Below are 17,666 nucleotides of genomic sequence, written 5' to 3'. Positions count from 1 at the left end.
ACAACATTTGAGGCATGTTTTTTTTTTGAACCTGAACATTCGGGGCATGTTTGTTTTGAGCAAGTTAACACTACCAAACATTTCGCTAGCCAATACTTTGGTCAAGCTTTTGCTTGCCCATGAGCCAAGACTGACTAGAATGAACCAGTGTTGCCAAATAGTCAATGGCGAAGCCAAAATATTACATCAAAAATTTAGTCATGGCCTAAAGTCGGTAGAGTAAGGTATTGGCCACCACCCAAGGCAACTCAAAACCTGCCTGTGCTTGGCAAACTGAGTCGGTAGCCAACCAATTGATAATTGGTGGCTTTTATAGGCTCGTCTAAATACTGTGACCAGAAGTAGCCAAGCCAAGTATGCTTCCTTGATAATTGTTCTCATCTGAACAACAAATTGCTGTTTGGACAACAGAGGGTCCAACCTCAGTGTCCAGACCATGAAAGCAGATGGCGACACAACTACACAAGGCTCAACAAGCAAAAAAGCATACACTGTCAACGGAATGTAACTTTCTCATGCTCAATCAAAAGCATCAATCGGTTCGATAACAACCTAATTGATCCGCGAACACAGGAACAGTATATTAACCGACACATAAGTTCACCATGTCACTGGAATCTATTTAAGATAGGAGTTCAGACTTCGGATTTCGACTGGTTCAGACTTGAGAGTGACCTCTAATAGGTTTTGAGCTACTATAACTAGGCGCAAACACACTGGATGAGATAAACAGGTACATCTGGGGCTTCCCTTCGGTTGTCAACCGCCAAATGAGTTTGTTCCTCAGGGAACACTAGATCATCGCCGCCTTCTCTTTCCCTGCAACAAATGAAGGAACAACAGCAGCAAGTGAGTCCCTAATTTACTCAGACAACCACAGCATACAATGAAGACAGAAGAACAAGGTAGCATGATAGCATCTAAATCACTTACCGAGGGTGCACTGCCGTCCCTCCGCCCCCTCTTGGAGGGGGTCTGCATGGGAGAGTCCATTGCTGGACTACTTGACGAAGGACGCTTTGTTGGTGTCATGTTCTGCAAGTCACAGAATGGTAAGTGAAAATTGCATAATATTTCCTTGAAAGGTAGTTAAGGATAACCCAGAGCAAGGAGATGTCGAAGACCAATGCAAAGGGCAGGAAATGGGTAGTAGAACAATGACCAACCTTCTTATCTTTCCTGGCCTGTCTATCACGCTCATCACACTCTTGGTTCTCCTTCTCCACTAGACGAATGAGAGTGTCGCACCTTCTAGCCAACTCTTGCGTGGTTCTGGACTTCACAAACCAATCAAAACGGAACAAGGGAGACATGCGGAAGGCCGACTTCAGTTCTTCCCAGTTTCCATAGCCAAGTTTGTGCACCATGCACAACTGTAGAGAAAGAACAGTTCATTAGCCATGTCAAACAGTGCAGTTATTTGGTAAGAACTGTGGTGTGGCATTACCAGAAAACGGTCGCATTCCTCATTGTACAGCTTCCCTTTGTTCTGGCCATACTGAATTTTCAACTCCAACCATGGGTTCTTATAACGGTCCATCTTTTTCGCAATGGCTTTCATAATCTCATCCTTCCGAGAGATCTTTGATTCTCCTTTCTCAATGTTCTTAATAATTCTGTCATAATCTGGTACAGGAAAGAAGATACTATGTGGATTAGACAAAACGAACCTCACATGCCATAAATTGTGAGCTCATCAAGGAAACCCTTTGAACACTGGATACATTTATCTAATTTGTAGAAAGCATGGAGAAAGGGACAGAAAGAGAAAAATGGAAATGGATAGGTTTTTTGAGCATATACCATTCAATTCTGTATATCTTTCCTTGAAAACTTCAGCATACCGCTGAACTTCCTCTTCCATTTTCCCCTCCATTTCAGAGGCTATACTCTTTATGTCGTCACGACCATATTTCTCACAAGCTCGAATGAATGTGTTGAAGTCCCTCCTCGTCCATGTTGAAAAGCCCTAAATTGCACAGCAGATGGAAGAAAATTATGGGGGGGACCAGGTCCAAATCAAAAGACTTAAGTATATCCAAACCTCTTCCAGTAGCTGCTCCTTCTCTTCTTGCTCCTCCTCGTTTAAAGGTTCCACTTCTAAATGGCAAAAAATGCATTGATCAGCACAATCACATACTTCTTGCAGTACAAGTAGAAATGTAAGACTTGGTAATACCTTCATCCTCACCATCACCATCGCCAATTGTATCCTTTTTCTGATTAGTTTGCTGAATAAATTTTTTGAAAGTAAACATTAGACAAAGGTGGGACTTATTCTGTTCATCTTTAAAATATAAGTGGTGTGATACTCTGCGATATGCATACAGCAGTTCCACAGAGTATCAGACTTATAGATAATATTAATATGCAGCCATAATCGAATTCTTTAACACACTACAGGATCTACATGACCATGAAAAGCTATAATGAAAATAACACAAGAAAATAATTATGTGGTATAGATTGGTCCTGCTTCTCAAATAAGTAAAAAGAAAGTAAATTATGACTTATGAAACAAGTCTGGAGTCTGGGCCGGCACTCCAGTGTAGGTGAAACAAAAAATACAGCTCTGGTTGAGAAATTACCACGAGGTATTTGACTTCCTTTTCATACAATTCATTGAGCCTCTGCGTGTTGAAGAACTGGAAATCATGCCTGACATAGACAAACACCCAATTCAGTACCAAGACCAAGAATCTAAAATTTAGGCTTGATCGAGTTAAGTGAGCAACTGAAAAGGCATACAAGTTCGGCATTCGGGGAATTCTCGGTTCCCTAGGTTTTGCTGGGGCACCTTGGCGAAGTGCTTGCTTAAAATATTCAGACTCGGAGTAGCTACAGAAACAAAGTAACCAAATTTAGCACCATCAAATTAAATAACTAAAAATAGTAAACTACAGGCATCAAACTTACTTTCGTTTTCTTTCTCGTCTAGGGGGTTCTATCCAGTTATCACTGACTAGCTTTTTAAAATCTGGCTTGTCTTCCTCCTTCACAAAAGAGAGGTTCAATTGTCATAAATTTTTGGGCTAAATATGAACGAATGTTTCAGTAACATGAAGTGGATAACTAATTGAACTAAACTTCAGATGTGGTATACAATGAACAGAAACTTATTCATTACCTTGTCGTCATCAAAATCATAAAGTTCAGCAGCTGCATAAAAACATAACTTGCATGAGCTGAGTTACAATACAATGCATATAAAGTCAAAAGTTATGTGGATGATTATCTGGAGAACCATTATTTTGTACAAACACATCTAACCATAATCTTAACAGGTATACAGAACTCTAAAAAAGGTGCAACCAGCAAAATGATCAGATTTGATACTGAAACAAGTATGGACTATGTCTAGTAGTTTCAATTTTCAGTGAAAAATTTATCTGGCTGACAATCATCTCACTCCGCATAGAATGAATATTACATCCAACAAGGCCGAAACATCATACAAGTTTATGCTAAACCTAGAAACTGCACCGGGGGGGGGGGGGGGGGGGGGGAGGAGGGAGGGTCATACTGTCATCCATTTTAAATTTAATGGCATCTTCTGTGAACTTCTTCATTTTTGCATCAAGTTGTGCCGTCGCCTCTTCTCCTCTAGCGATAATGCGGTCAATATCTTCATCTGTTATTGTACTATCCTTGGAACTGAATACCATTTCAGCACCAAATCTCACCATTTGCAACAGCTCATCCTTATTGACGGCTAATAAAGAACACAACAACAAAAGCATATTAACACTTGATTCACTTTAACATAAAAAAATATTTGAAATACAAGCAGTGAGAAGAAACAAGAGCAACCTTTCTGTTCTGCCAATCGCCCTTGCTGTATGACCAAAGCATCCAAGGCAAGCTTCTTATATGCTCTCTCAATTACTTTTTCCTCAATAGTATACTGCAAGCAATATTCTCTGTAAGATACAAATAAAATATACTGCTACCCTTCCATTTCCAAATATAAATTAGAACCTCGGTGCAGAAACGGAAGACTTGAACTTCTTTCTTTTGACCAATTCTATGTGCACGGTCTTGAGCTTGCAAATCCACTTGAGGGTTCCTGAGAAACAGAAGAATTCAGGCCCCAAACTCCATGGTTACTATAAAAAAAAATCTGAGAAGACAAAGACATTACCAATCACTATCATAAAGAACCACAATGTCAGCAGTAGCAAGATTGATCCCAAGACCACCTGCCCTAGTTGAAAGTAAGAAGATAAACTTTTCACTCCCTGGCTTGTTGAAAGCTTCAATGGAAGCATCACGATCATCACCACCAGTATTCCCATCAATCCGGCAATACTGATACCCTCTGTACATTAGATAATCTTCCAAAATGTCCAAAAGACGGGTCATCTGCAGGATACACAATTGCATTCAAATACTCAAATGGTAGGAATATACAGGAAAATAGGGTATAAGATAAATGTCACAAACTCTAACATAGAATGTGAGCATGGGCACCAAACCACCTCACAAGCAGAATTTCCACAGTTAATGGTTGGTATAATATTTTTATCAATCATGATGCTTTCTGAAGCAGCCAAGCTAGGTGCAGGAGTAACAGAAGAGAGCCATTACCTGGGAGAATATCAGTACTCTGGAGTCACGGGCCTTTAGCTTGGGAAGTAATTTATCTAACAGAACCATCTTTCCTGTAGAAAGCATCAAAGAGTGTGAGCTATGTGTGCAATGGTAGTAGTAAGGTCCAGAAATTTATGACGAATACTGGAATGTACAAACAATACCTGCATTCTCAATTAGATGGTCCCCAGTTGTATAAGGTGGGCCAGGCTCAGCACCTTGGAATAAATATGGATGATTGCAGCACTTCCGTAGTTGCATGGCTATGTTAAGAAGGCGCTTGCGCTCACCACCAGCATTAATAACCTCCAGATCCTTCTGAAGTAGAGCACGATAATACTGTTTTTGCATCTCAGACATTCCAACTTTAAGTATAGTCTCCTTCTTTGGAGGTAAACCTTTCTCGACATCCGATTTAAGCCTCCGAAGGAGAAATGGACGCAAAACCTTGAAAAATGACGGTCAATGAATTACGCAAAGGAAGAAAACCAAAATGTGCTATCAATTGATATTTCTTGGAAAAAAACTGAGAATAAATTTGTAAATATTGTATGTTACCTTATGAAGCTGCTGAACAACCTCATGTTGATCATTTTCCCCTGAGATTTGGAACCATTCATCAAAAGTCTCTGCAGAGCTAAATATTTCTGGCAACAAGAAGTTGAGAAGAGACCAAAGCTCATGAAGATTATTCTGCAGCATAATCAAGAGATCAGCTACAGTGAAGTTGCTTTGAACCAAAATACATGTAAAGTAAACCAATTATCATAATTTGAAGTGTAGAATTCAGGTAGCACCAAGATTGGGATAAGCCTTTATGTTGGCATACCTGCAGCGGAGTGCCTGTGATGAGCAGACGGTAATTGGTACTGAAAAGCCTCATTGTCTTAGAAAGAAGGGAGTTCTCATTTTTTATCCGATGAGCTTCATCGATAATAATATAGCGCCAGCTAAAACGCCTCAATGCAGTTTTTTCTTTTATTGCCATTTCAAAACTAGTAACACAGACATCGAACTTCCCTGGAGCTAGCAAATTTTCCCTTATATGATTCTGGCCAAATAGAACGAACATGTTAATAATGTTCCACAAAAGGCTCATAAGAACAACTGAGATAACTTGGGACTTACCCTTTCTTCTGGGTTTCCTAAGAACTTGACAGCACGCAGAACAGGGCAAAAACGTTGGATTTCCTTCATCCAGTTGCCAAGAGTAGACTTTGGTGCAACAACCATGTGAGGACCAGTTATTCCTCTGAACTCATGCAGATATCCAAGCAGGGAGATAGTTTGGAGAGTTTTTCCGAGACCCTAAATGAGAAGGTGTGGCATGCCAAATATGAGCTCATGAAGGTGAATTAAGCATAACCATATTAGCTTTATGCGCGGAAAATAGTGAAGAGTAAGTACAAAAGGAAAGGCAAGCACAATACATACCATTTCATCAGCCAATATTCCATTGATACCATTTTCATACAAGCGTATGAGCCAATTAAGTCCAGCTAGTTGGTAATCTCTCATTTTCCCATTTATGCCTGCCAAGTGAAGAAATGAGAATACTACAAGTATTTACTAGTTAACATATAAATAAGGAACATTTATGACAAAACCATACATGAGGCATTTTATTGTGACATTTTTACATGGGAAAAGGGCAGCCCGGTGCATGTAGCTCCCGCTTGCGCAGGGTCCGGGGAAGGGTCCGACCACTTTGGGACTATTGTACACAGCCTTTCCCTACATTTCTGCAGGAGGCTGTTTCCAGGACTCGAACCAGTGACCTCATGGTCACGAGGCAACAGCTTTACCGCTGCGCCAAGGCTCCCCTTCGACATTTTTACATGGGAAAGAAAGAAATTAACGACACCAAAACAAGAATACTAGCATTGCGTTCCAAAAAAGTTGCAAAATGACAATGCCAATTGCGCATGAGAACCGGTGTTCAATGCTGACACCAATACACACCTATTACAAAAAAAAAAGAACCATCACATCAGCTAGCACTACACACCTATCTACAATAGAGCCCATTCAGGGACTTCCACAGTGGGTTTGGCCAAATCAGACACCTGAACCCGAGTAAATTCCGCCCGGGCCCACGTCCAAGTAATATTTTCTGTCTAAAAGAAATTGTCGAATTGGACACCCGAACCCAAGTCAGATAACGACACGTCAGTGTACGAGTGACACTGCCAGAACCACGCTGCACAGCTGACAGCTGGTGACCATACTTTGGATCATGCTAGGGCCTTACAGTCAAGTAAGCAGCCCCAAAAAGACATCCTGGCCCACACCAAAACCAATTTCTCCTTGCTATCTTTCCCGCATTCCGTGTCCATTTTCAATGGAGTAGTACCACCACTAACAAGCGGTATTACCGCTTGCACAAGCGGTATTACCGCTTGCAGTGCAGAGACCGCCAAGTTCAAAATTTGGAGTGTGGCTTACCATTGAATTTTGAGAGGGTCTAAGAGGAGATGGCTTAGGTTGGAGACTCGAAAGATGGAGAGGAACACCCCAAGGTTGTAATTCTTTCTGCCGCCAACTCACCTCAGTATGCTATAAACGCCCCTCTAGCGAGAGCTAGCGTGCGAATTATCATATTGAATTGAATTGACCTAATATGGAGGTGAAGGGAAGTATTCAAATAAGAACTAATAATAAGAGAATGGGAATGGAATAAGAAAAACAACTGACATTCTAAAAGAATTGTTCACATACATAGGTCTTTCAACATTCTAGCGATATGGGTATTACGGTCTCATGTGCACCATACAAAGTGGACTCAGTGACTGAAACTGGGGTCATTTGTTATATACGTACTGCATAGTCCCTACGTAAAGTTTGACCAAATTTATAGGGAAAAATATCTACATCTAAAATACCAAATAAATACCATTTCATACATCGTGGAATATATTTTATATCATATTTAGATTGTATTATTGATGTCGATATTTTATCTATAAACTTAGTCACACATACAAGATTTGACTTTTGAAAAAAAATCTACGACTACATTTTGAATGGAGGAGTACCTCATAGCGGCTATAGTCCATGCTGAATATACAGGCCAAATATGCTCTCTTTTACAAAGGACCAACTATGCCATTTAACCATCGTAATCTCAAATTTCCTACATATGTTCTGCTAAAGCAAGTCTAAGTGGAGATGTTGAGAAAATTGAATTTATCATGTTTATAGTTAGGATTGCAACTAGAGAGCATGTTTGGGGAAAACAAGACCAGTTTGTTAGTAAAAGATGTGATTTTTGACAATACTCATTTGTGCCATGGGTTTTATTTGTTGGTGATCAGAGACATGAAAATTGTTATAAACTCAAGACAATCCCTATATTCTAATGGTGGTTTGTTGTCCGATGTTGCATTGCATCAAAGCAACAACTTGATATTTAGATGAGGATGGTCCTAGTAACCACGTGGGCAAGAACATCCTTCTGTTAGGACTCAGGCATAGATGTGGGTGTGTGAGACCGACTCGGATTCATTTGTCTGTGGCAAAAAGAAAACTGTGGACACGGAAATGTTAGCCGAACAGATGTTGGAATCCGACTCGGATATCGGTGTCTGATTGGACTGATTAAGGAAAAAAGAAGATGGGCACTGGTTTCAAAGTAGGACTATTTAGAAGCCTGCTACTTCATCGGCATATCCTGTCCAGTAAAACAGCAACATGAAGATCCAAAGTTAGTATCACAGCCAGGCCCTATATATCATCATTACTTGCCACGCCCTCTTCTCAATACTGCCATCAAGATTTGCTAAAAATAAAATAATGGTTGTAGATGCTACATCTCTTTCCTGCCAGTAGGATATCATCTGAAGTTGATAGCTTGGATTCACAATAGGAGTGGTAGGAACTAACGTACCAAGACCATGGGATGCCCGAATATAACTCACTGCACTCTATTGCAACAGTTTACATTCGGAAAAACTTAAAACATATAATGAAACCCAAAACTAACTGGTTAAAGCTCCACAAACCATCCAGATGGACCAGATCTCTATGGAAACAAACAGGCAAATGAAGTGGGTAAGAATGTAATAGCAAATGCTGATTAATTCAGCATGCACAGTGAGAATAATAAAACAGGAAAAGCACTCTGTTGCATTTTGCATTAGAAAGACTGAACCTTCCACCGTGCAACAAACAGTGGTCTTTACATCACCACTATATAAACTGGCAAGTGAAATAAACGATACAATAGAATCATCAAGCAAACGCTCACATGATGGTTGTATAAGCAAGCGTGTTCCTCCTGCAGCAAGGGCATCTTCCTCCTTGAGGTATTCTTCATCTTCCTCCTCCTCTGTCACCTTTGATGCATGACGACCCCTATAGGTTCTGACCACATTAGCGACAAAGAAGGCACACCAGGCAACAAACTACATGGTACAGTGAGCAAGCAAATAACTGGATACTGTAGTTAGTAGAGACAATGCAAATTATGAAAAACGAGTCGCAAATACCATGCAAGGTAGTTTCCCCTCGGTTAAAGCTAAGCATGTGACTTTTAGTCAGGTAGCCTTAGTGCGCAAAAAATGCTAATACCATACGTAATTGACAAAAATCAGATTAATTTAGGATTATAAATTGATAATTGAGGCAATAATAATTTAAAAGCATTACATAAGTTCATGATATGACATCCTGCCTCATTTTAACAGCCCGTTCATTTGAAGTAATTCAAATATGCAGCTACACTGGAACAGAAAATAGTTTGTTCAGTAATTATGGTTATATGAATGCCTCTTATGAAATAGTGTAGCCCTTCAAGGTCATGTGAAAGAGAAGAAGCATGCACCACTATCAGATCTTAAAAATGGATAACATGGTTTAGTTATACATGTCATAAAAAGAATTTTCTTAGTACTGTAACAGATGGTTACATAGCAAGTTCTGTTAAAGGAAAATAGATGCGTTTATCGGATGAAAGAAACATATATTTACTTTCCGCGGTTCTTTTTCTCCGCAGCTTGGCTTCCTTTCGCAAAATGAGCAAATATTTCAGTCTGCTGCAAGAGGTATTTCAGTCGCCCCTTTCCCTTCTTGTTCTGCTCAAACAAGACAACCATAAATCATTTGTATAATGAGACATTCATGTTAACAGGTTTATCTCAATTGTAGGACGACAAGGGTACAGAACATACCATGTCAGCATCAATGGAAGCGTTTTGGCTGTCCAGTATTTCCTGGATCTTCTGCTTCTTGAGCTTCTGCATTTCCCTGAGCTTGGCTCGTTCCCTCTTGCCAATCTCTGTCTTTGCAGTGGCGTCTTCAGACTGCATTTGAAGATGACAAGCAACTCAATGTTGAGTAACAGTAACACCAAAAATCAACTGCCCCGCTGATGAATGTAAACTAGCAAGCATGCACTGCAAGGCTTCAACATTTTGCTCAACTGTAGTCTACGGAAGATCCAAGAACAAACAGATATACATAAGATGAACTAAAACACACAGTACGCAAGACCTAATAATGTACCAATCGAGGCACATTTTTCCCAGATAACCCTGACCCGTGAACCAACAGCTGCTAAATTCCTAGGGTTAGAACCCTAGATCACCCCTCAAATGCCCGTAGGTGCATTAGACCCATGGCCAGTTTTAGACCAATGGCCGGTATACTTCCAAGGTAACTAAACGCACGGAGAACGCCAGAAAAATCCCCACGCACCTCGTCGGCATCTTCCTCGCCGCCCTCCTCCGCGGCGGCGTCGTCCTCGGTAGATTCGGCCTCCTCCGCCGCGCCGGCGCCGTCTCCCCCGTCGTCGTCGTCGTCATCGGCGCCGCCGCCGGTGGTAGCGGCGACGATCTCCTCCTCGTCGACTTCTTCCTCCGCATCCTCGCCATCCCCCGCCGCCTGCTCCCCCTCGGGCTCCTGCTCTTCCTCCTCATCCTCCTCATCCTCGCCCTCATCCGATCCCTCCTCCTCCTGCTGCTCCTCCTCGCCCTCCGCGTCGCCGGAGCTGGACAGCTCTTCGTCCTCCTCGTCGCCGTACTCCGCCGGCTTCCCCATCGGAGGAGGGAGGGCTAGGGTTTCGCGAGATCTCGGGGTCGAGGGGATGGGGAGGGCGAGAGGGGGGAGAGCGTTAGATCGGTCGCGGAATTGGAATTTGGGGAGGGAGGGGATTTAAGGGGCGGGGGTTTGCCTCGCTTGACGCTTTGTGGATGCGCGGGCGGATGTATGAAACAGAAGGAGAAAGAAACTGGGGGCGGTGAGGGGAGGGGAGTCTCGCCGGTCGGTCCCTGGAGAATCCAGCAATTGTTTCCCGACAATGCCCAATGGGGTGCTTGCTCGGCTCGGGGGCTTAAAATGGGCTTTAGGTTAGCATTTTGGGGTGTTGGGCCGATGGCCCCTAGATAGATATAGGTCGAACCAGCAAAAGAAGCCCATGGCCGCATGAGACTCATGAGTAAAACCCTAGAGAGTACAAAATCATAATAGTGATAGGCGCCAGTCGGCCGGCCGAAATTTTGACCGGTCGCACCGTTTATTAGAGGAAAGTATCGTTTTCCCTCTCAAATCCTGTCTGATGGACCGATTTCCTCCCAAAGTCTAAAACCGGATCAATCAGCCCCTAAACTCTCCAAAACCGGATCATTTCTCCCCCATGGTGGTTTTGCACCAGATTTAGGTGGTTTTGACTAGTCTCCTTGCTGACTGGACAGTGCTGACTTGGCAGATGCAACTTTCCCCAATTTTTAATTGCAATCTGCTCCCTCGCCGTGAAGCACTCTGTCGCCGTCCCCTTTGTCGCCCCCTCGCCGCCCCCTCGTCGCCCCATCGCCGTCCCCTCGCCGCCCCATCGCCGTCCCCTCGCCGCCCCATCGCCGTCCCCTCGCTCGCCGCAGTCCATGGCGTCCGCTAGCTCGTCAAGCAGTCATCGGTCGCCGCGGTCCATGGCCTTCTCAGGGCAGTCGTCGGTGCCATATCGGGAGCCACCGATGGCGTACTCGCCTGAGAAGGTGTGCCACTGCAAAGTCAAGGCTCCGAGATGGATTTCGTGGAGCATTGCCAACCCCGGTCGTCGATACTACAACTGCAGCCAATCTCTGGTAACTAGATCTGTGCCCGCCGTTTCTGTTTGTTGTTTCGTTGAGCAGCAAAGTTATAGTCTTTGCGTGATTCTTTTGACAAAATTGCACAATTTTTTGAATAGGGATATGACTGTGGGTACTTCAAGTGGCATGATGATCCCCTGGATAAGTTTGTCAGTACGCTACTAGGTGACCTGCGAGATGTTGTGAATCGGCTGAAGACAGAGGTTAGGAAGCTCAAGACCGAGAAATCACAGCTGGAGCATGCTCTCATGGATGCCAAGTGCAGCATTGGTGATGCTGATGTTTATGTGCTGGATTTGAAAGCGCAGCATGCTCAACAAATGGATGTTCTTGCCATGGAATTGCAGAGAAGCAAAAAGATGTACAAATTTGCCATCTTTTTCTGCATTGTGTCTGCTGTTATCATGGCTTTGAAAATGTGATGTAGTATCTTAGTGAACCACCTATGTAAGCTCGAGTGAACAAATGTATTTGAGTTTAAAATTTCAAAAGTCTGAACTTGTGTCTGAAGTTAACTGAACTTTTGGTTGTCTGAATTTTTCTGAAGCGTTGTCTGAAGTTAACTGAACCCACCGCTTTGACAGCCACCCATTTAAGGCTAGCGCTCGCCCAGACAGCACTAGCCCACCCACTCTCATCCACTCGCCGTTCCCCATTCTCATCCACTCCCTTCGCCTCTCGCCCACCCACTCCCATCGCTTCTCGACGCCGGCGATGGCGCCCAAGAAGAAGACTGCAAGAGATGTTCGCCGTGCTCAAGATCGGTGGGAGGAAACTGTGAGCAGGTTCTGCAAAGGGGATTCAGAGAAAAGGGCCGATGTGGAGGAGATCTGCAACAGATTTCCGAGCTTGCAGATGTGCGTGGACCACGCTAGGGGCCTCATCGTTGTGGCAACTGATGATGAGAAGAAGACAATGTTCCCCGACGGCCGTCCCATTCCAGCTAACTCTGTTTTTCTTTGGGCTATGAATGAGGCGGAGAAGTCACCAGATCCGCGTCAGCGTGCCAGGTGGTACGAGTACCGCTCCCGCCATCGCCCCCCTCCACCTCCAGTTGAAGGTCTCGTCGGCGTCGTGGTCGCTGTACCAGCTGCAGTGAAGCAGGTTATTGTGCACTCTGACAGCGACGGAGAGTGCAGTGAAGATGTGCTGGAGGACAGCGAGCAGGAGCAGGATGTGGAGGACAGCGAGCAGGAGCAGGTGGTGGTGGATGTGGAGGACGGCAGCGAGGGGGAGGTGGCGCCTGCCGACGACGACGTGTACGTGGTGGCGCCGGTGATCCCGCAGCTCAGCGACAGGAGCATGCCAATCGAGGCGGAGACTTACATCCGCGTCGGCATCCGCCACTCCGACCGCATCAAGAAGACGAAGGACATGCAAAAGTGAAGACAGAGAAGTTAAGTTTCTAGTTCAGTGTCTAGTTCATTATGCACTGAGAAATGCAGTTAAGTTTGTAGTCAGGACTGGAGAAATGCAGTTAAGTTTCTATGTTAAGTTTGTATGTTAGGTACTGGACAAATGCAGTTATGTATGCACTGTCAGAGTTTCTAGTTAAGTACTGAACAAATGCAGTGATCAAACGTACTGAAGATGTTCAAGCATAAATGTTTTCAACTCTGTTGTCCTCTTTGTTTTAATCCAAAAAATTATAGTAGCAGAAATTGTGCCTCAAATTAACAGAAGCAGAAATTTAGGACAAGTGTGGCACAAATTTAGCACAGTATCACAAATTTTGTAATCAAATGGATGGCCCTTTCTTAGCATTTAGTGCCTCCTTGTATGCAGCAAGGTTGAACACACAATGTTGTGGAACTCTAGATTGAGAGCTTGGTTGTGAGCTCTGTTGAGAGCTTGGCTGTGAGCTTTGTTGAGATGTAGGTTCATTGATCCTCAGGGTTCCTGGTTTTCTTCTAACTTCCAACTTCTTTGGCCTAGGTTGCACAGCCATTGCCTTGCCTTTTATATCAGCAGCCTGCAAACAAGTTTTCATTGGTATAAACAAAAAAGCAACCAAGTTTTCATTAGTAGAAACAAAAAGCAACCAATTTTTCATTAGTACTAACAAGTGTCATCTTAACCTACTTTTCAAGCACAGCTTTCTGAGTCTGAAGAGCATCAAAAGCCTCTTTGTCTTGCTTCTTTTGTTTTGCAGCTTATCTGACCAAATGAGCATTTCCATGATGTTTAGCTGCATCATTGTTCTTACAGCTTGATCTATTATGTCCTTGCCTTTTGCAAGAACTACAAGTGATCTTGCCACCTACTTTGCTCATCTTAGTACCCTTAGGTTTTTCTCCTTCCTCTCTCCTTCTTTCTGTTTTAGGCCTTCCAGGCAAGCTAATGTGACCAGGTGGTTGTGGCTTTGGATTTGTTGAAATAGGCCAACTCTCCTCTCCCTCCAAAGGTTGTAAGCAATGATCATATATCTTGTTGTACACTTCTATGGAGTAGCAAGGAGCAATATAATCATCAATTTTCTGTCCTGTTTTATAGATAGCACTAATGGCATGGCAGCAGGGTAAACCTGACAGCTGCCAATATCTACACGAGCAAGTCCAGAGCTGCAAGTTAACAGTGAATTTGAATTTCTCATGCTCTTGCACTTCAAATCCATCTTTCCCATTCCACAGCACATGGCAGAAACCTGATCTCCTTATGTTTTGCTTCAGTTTTTTGAAAATGTTGGGACATATAGTTCCTTTCCAGTTAACTGACTTCCCTCTATTTTCTTGTACCCTCACCATAATTTTGCACCTGATCCACTCAAGCATTGAGACAATAGCAAGGTACCTAGCTAACAGGATGTAGTTGTTGAAAGATTGACACATGTTGTTATCAACTGAATCACAATTAGACCCCAGCTTCATGTAGGCCCTACTCCAATGTACTGGATCAGTGTTCATCATATCTTTTGCACCCTCAACAGTAAATTGTGCTAGCCTGGCCCTGTTGTAGTTGAAAATCACTTTGTTTGGTGATTTTGCACATCTCCAAAACCTTTTCTGAAGATCATGGTCTGGGTGTTTTTTCTTCCAATTAGCATATATGTGTCTTGCACACATTCTATGCTCAGCTTTAGGAAAAATGTCCTCCATTGCCCCTATAAGTCCCTTTTGTTGATCTGACATAAATACATATCCATCTCCTTGATTGCTTATTTTCAAGTCCTGTTTATTTTGGCAAGAAACCAGAACCATGACTCATAATTTTCTTTCTCCACAACAGCCCAAGCAATAGGATACATCTGGTTATTTGCATCTCTTCCTATAGCACACAACATCTGTCCATAGCAAGCACCTTTGAAAAAACAACCATCAAGGCCAATAACTTTTCTACAACCTGCCAAGAAACCTTTCTTCAAGGCATCAAAACACATGTAAAACCTTTGAAATACATATGACCCATCCTTTTCATTATGGTCCAACTTCACTGCAACTGTGCTTCCAGGATTAGTTCTCAGCAGCTCTAACTGATAATTAAATAATTTTGAGTACTCTCCTTCAGTGGAATGCAATAGTTTCTGCATGGCCATTCTCTTTGCCTTCTTGCACTGTGCAACTATCACATCAGCAAATAAGTCCTCAAGTACAGTTTTCCTCAAATCTTCTAACTTCCAATTTGAATTTGCTCTTATAAGCCTGCCATATTTTGTAGCAATAACAGTTGATGTGACCAGTTTGTTATCTCTTCTTGGAATGCAATGGTGCTCATCTACAAAGGTAGACACCTGTAGCCACTTATTTCTAGTAGTTTTAGAAGCATAGATCATCCAGTTGCAGCCAGGCCAAGTACACTTTGCACCTACTTTATGATTTTCATCCTTTGTGAAAGCAATATGCACATGTTTCTTAATGCCATATTTTATTAGAGCTTTCTTCATCTGATGTCTTCCTCTAAAAACCATTCCTATCTCAAATGTAGGAATTTCTGATTTGCTGTCATATTTTCTCCATTCACTTTTCCTTCTCACTAGCTGTGTGGCCCCCTCACCATCACTTTCCTCATCAAAAGAGCAGTCATCATCTGATGACACAACATCATCTTCTATGCCATCCAGCTTCTCATCACCAGACAATCCTTCAATCACATTATTATCTTTGATGACAGGCCCCATAGCATCCCCTAATTTCTTTGCTCTCTTCTGCCTCTGAATTTCCCTTGCTAATTTCCTTAATTTCTCTGCCTCTGATTCTTCAGCAGAACTGTGCTCTGACAAAGGCTGGTAGTCAATGTCACTTTCATCATCACCTTCTTCTCCTTCTTTTACATTTTCATGTAATACTTCATTAGCACTTGTTCCATTTTCAACATGATCTGTAGATGTATACTCAAATTCAGAAGTAGCTGCTGGGTTCTGTCCTTGAGTAAATTGTGGCATTGTTCCTCTCTGTGGTGTACCTGCTACTGCTTTGGTCTTTGCAAATTTTGCTTTATTTCCTACTGGAGCTGAAGAAGATGCACCTGGACATGAAGAAGATGCACCTGGACATGAAGAAGATGCACCTTGGGCTGCACCTGGAGTTGGAGGAGGAGCACATGCACCTTGAGCTGCACCTGAAGATGTAGTTGCTGAAACTGGAGCTGCAAGAGGTACTTTTCTTCTTTTAGCTGCAACTCTACTTGCTCTACTTTTCTTAATCTTCACTGGACTCTCAAATGTAGTAAGAAAGTCATTAGCCTCACTTATTATCCTCAAATTTTCTTCCTCAGCAGCTGTCCTTTTCACACCTACAACAACTTCTGGCTCTGCTCTTTGTTCTGCTAAAGCTGCTACATTTGATAAAAACATCTCATCGATCATGTTTGTCTCCACAGCATCCACATTTACCAATGCAAATCTGCTACCTTTATGCTTGGAATATGTTTCTGAAACTACCACAGGCACATCATCTACCACAGGCACATCATCTACTCTGTTTTGCAACTGCTTTACTGCTTCTTCACACAACTGCACTTCCTCCACATAGATCTCTGCACATGACCCAATAGGTGTTGCATTCCCCATCTTCTCCACACTTGAATCATCAAAAATAAATTGCAAACCCTCACTCAGTTTTTTCCCTGGAACAAGCCAGTGCATCTTGTAACTATAATCCCCCCTACAATGTCCTCTTTGTACATGATACATGTCCTGAGCATAAGACAACAAAAGCTCAAACTTTAGGCTTTTCCTATCGAACGGAAAAGTAATCATCAGACCTCCGTTGTATACAAGCAATCCATCCACTGTCTCAAATTTGCCAAAATAATGTAGTGACACATAACTTATTTCTTCTTCATCTGCTACCTCATCGACAAGACCTGCCCAAAAAAACAATCTTTACCTCATTACATAGCTCAGGACCTACCCATAAAAACAATCTTCCTATGATCTACCCTACACCTCCACCATCTGCCTGCCATGGCAGCAAAATTGGGTGCAGTAGATGACTTCTAAGCGCAGCTCTGATTTCTCCTAAACTAAGATCATGCAGTAGATGACTTCGACGGGAAAGAAAGGGGGGCGGTTGACTCACCATCGGGCGGCGTGGAGGCCGGCGGCAGGGCGGACGCCATGGCGGCGTCGGCGGACGCCGCCGGCGTGCTTGACGCCGTCGCGGCAAGGTTGGGCGTCGTCGTCCAGGCACAGGGAGGTTGGTCGATGCACATGGACCGAAATCACCTGAATTGGGGGCTGATTGGTTGACCGGCTCCCCCAATCGATGAAAACACCTGAAATCTGCCAAGTCAGCACTGTCCAGTCAGCAAGGAGACTAGTCAAAACCACCTAAATCTGGTGCAAAACCACCATGGGGGAGAAATGATCCGATTTTGGAGAGTTTAGGGGCTGATTGATCCGGTTTTAGACTTTGGGGGGAAATCGGTCCATCAGACAGGATTTGAGGGGGAAAACGATACTTTCCTCCGTTTATTATAGTTGCACGACCTTTCTTCTCCAACCGCTTCACTAAAAAATCCAATAGCTAAACGCCATCATCTTGTAGCACGTCTTTT

At 43.1% G+C, this 17,666-nt stretch overlaps 1 protein-coding gene and 1 pseudogene across 2 annotated transcripts; both read right to left on the bottom strand.

The window, feature by feature from the left end:
- Window positions 1-500: 500 nt before the first annotated feature.
- On the bottom strand, window positions 501-10,798 carry LOC125549419 (putative chromatin-remodeling complex ATPase chain). 2 transcript variants are annotated; one of them, XM_048712842.2, is made up of 25 exons: window positions 10,285-10,796; window positions 9,759-9,890; window positions 9,559-9,662; window positions 8,837-8,943; window positions 6,025-6,122; window positions 5,719-5,898; window positions 5,420-5,641; window positions 5,149-5,283; window positions 4,755-5,037; window positions 4,588-4,661; window positions 4,142-4,362; window positions 3,979-4,066; window positions 3,811-3,904; window positions 3,524-3,712; window positions 3,128-3,159; window positions 2,917-2,993; window positions 2,749-2,838; window positions 2,589-2,658; window positions 2,180-2,231; window positions 2,045-2,100; window positions 1,804-1,969; window positions 1,448-1,626; window positions 1,167-1,373; window positions 934-1,035; window positions 501-819 (listed from the first exon to the last, which is right to left on the bottom strand). In XM_048712842.2, exons 1-25 carry the CDS (start codon window positions 10,624-10,626, stop codon window positions 799-801), a joined length of 3,321 nt encoding a protein of 1,106 aa, XP_048568799.2. In that variant the 5' UTR covers window positions 10,627-10,796; the 3' UTR covers window positions 501-798. The 2 variants fall into 2 exon arrangements, with proteins under 2 accessions (XP_048568799.2, XP_048568793.2); XM_048712836.2 differs by having other exon boundaries at window positions 2,589-2,838; window positions 10,285-10,798.
- A 2,612-nt stretch (window positions 10,799-13,410) lies between these two features.
- Window positions 13,411-17,228, bottom strand: LOC147990227 (uncharacterized; annotated as a pseudogene).
- Between the last annotated feature and the right edge of the window lie 438 nt (window positions 17,229-17,666).

This window comes from Triticum urartu, chromosome 1A (genome assembly GCF_056163025.1).
Source record: "Triticum urartu cultivar PI428250 chromosome 1A, HENAU_Tu73, whole genome shotgun sequence".
NCBI lineage: Eukaryota > Viridiplantae > Streptophyta > Magnoliopsida > Poales > Poaceae > Triticum > Triticum urartu.
The sequence above is the reverse complement of the archived record's forward strand: the minus strand, read 5'-3'. Positions and strand labels throughout refer to the sequence as shown.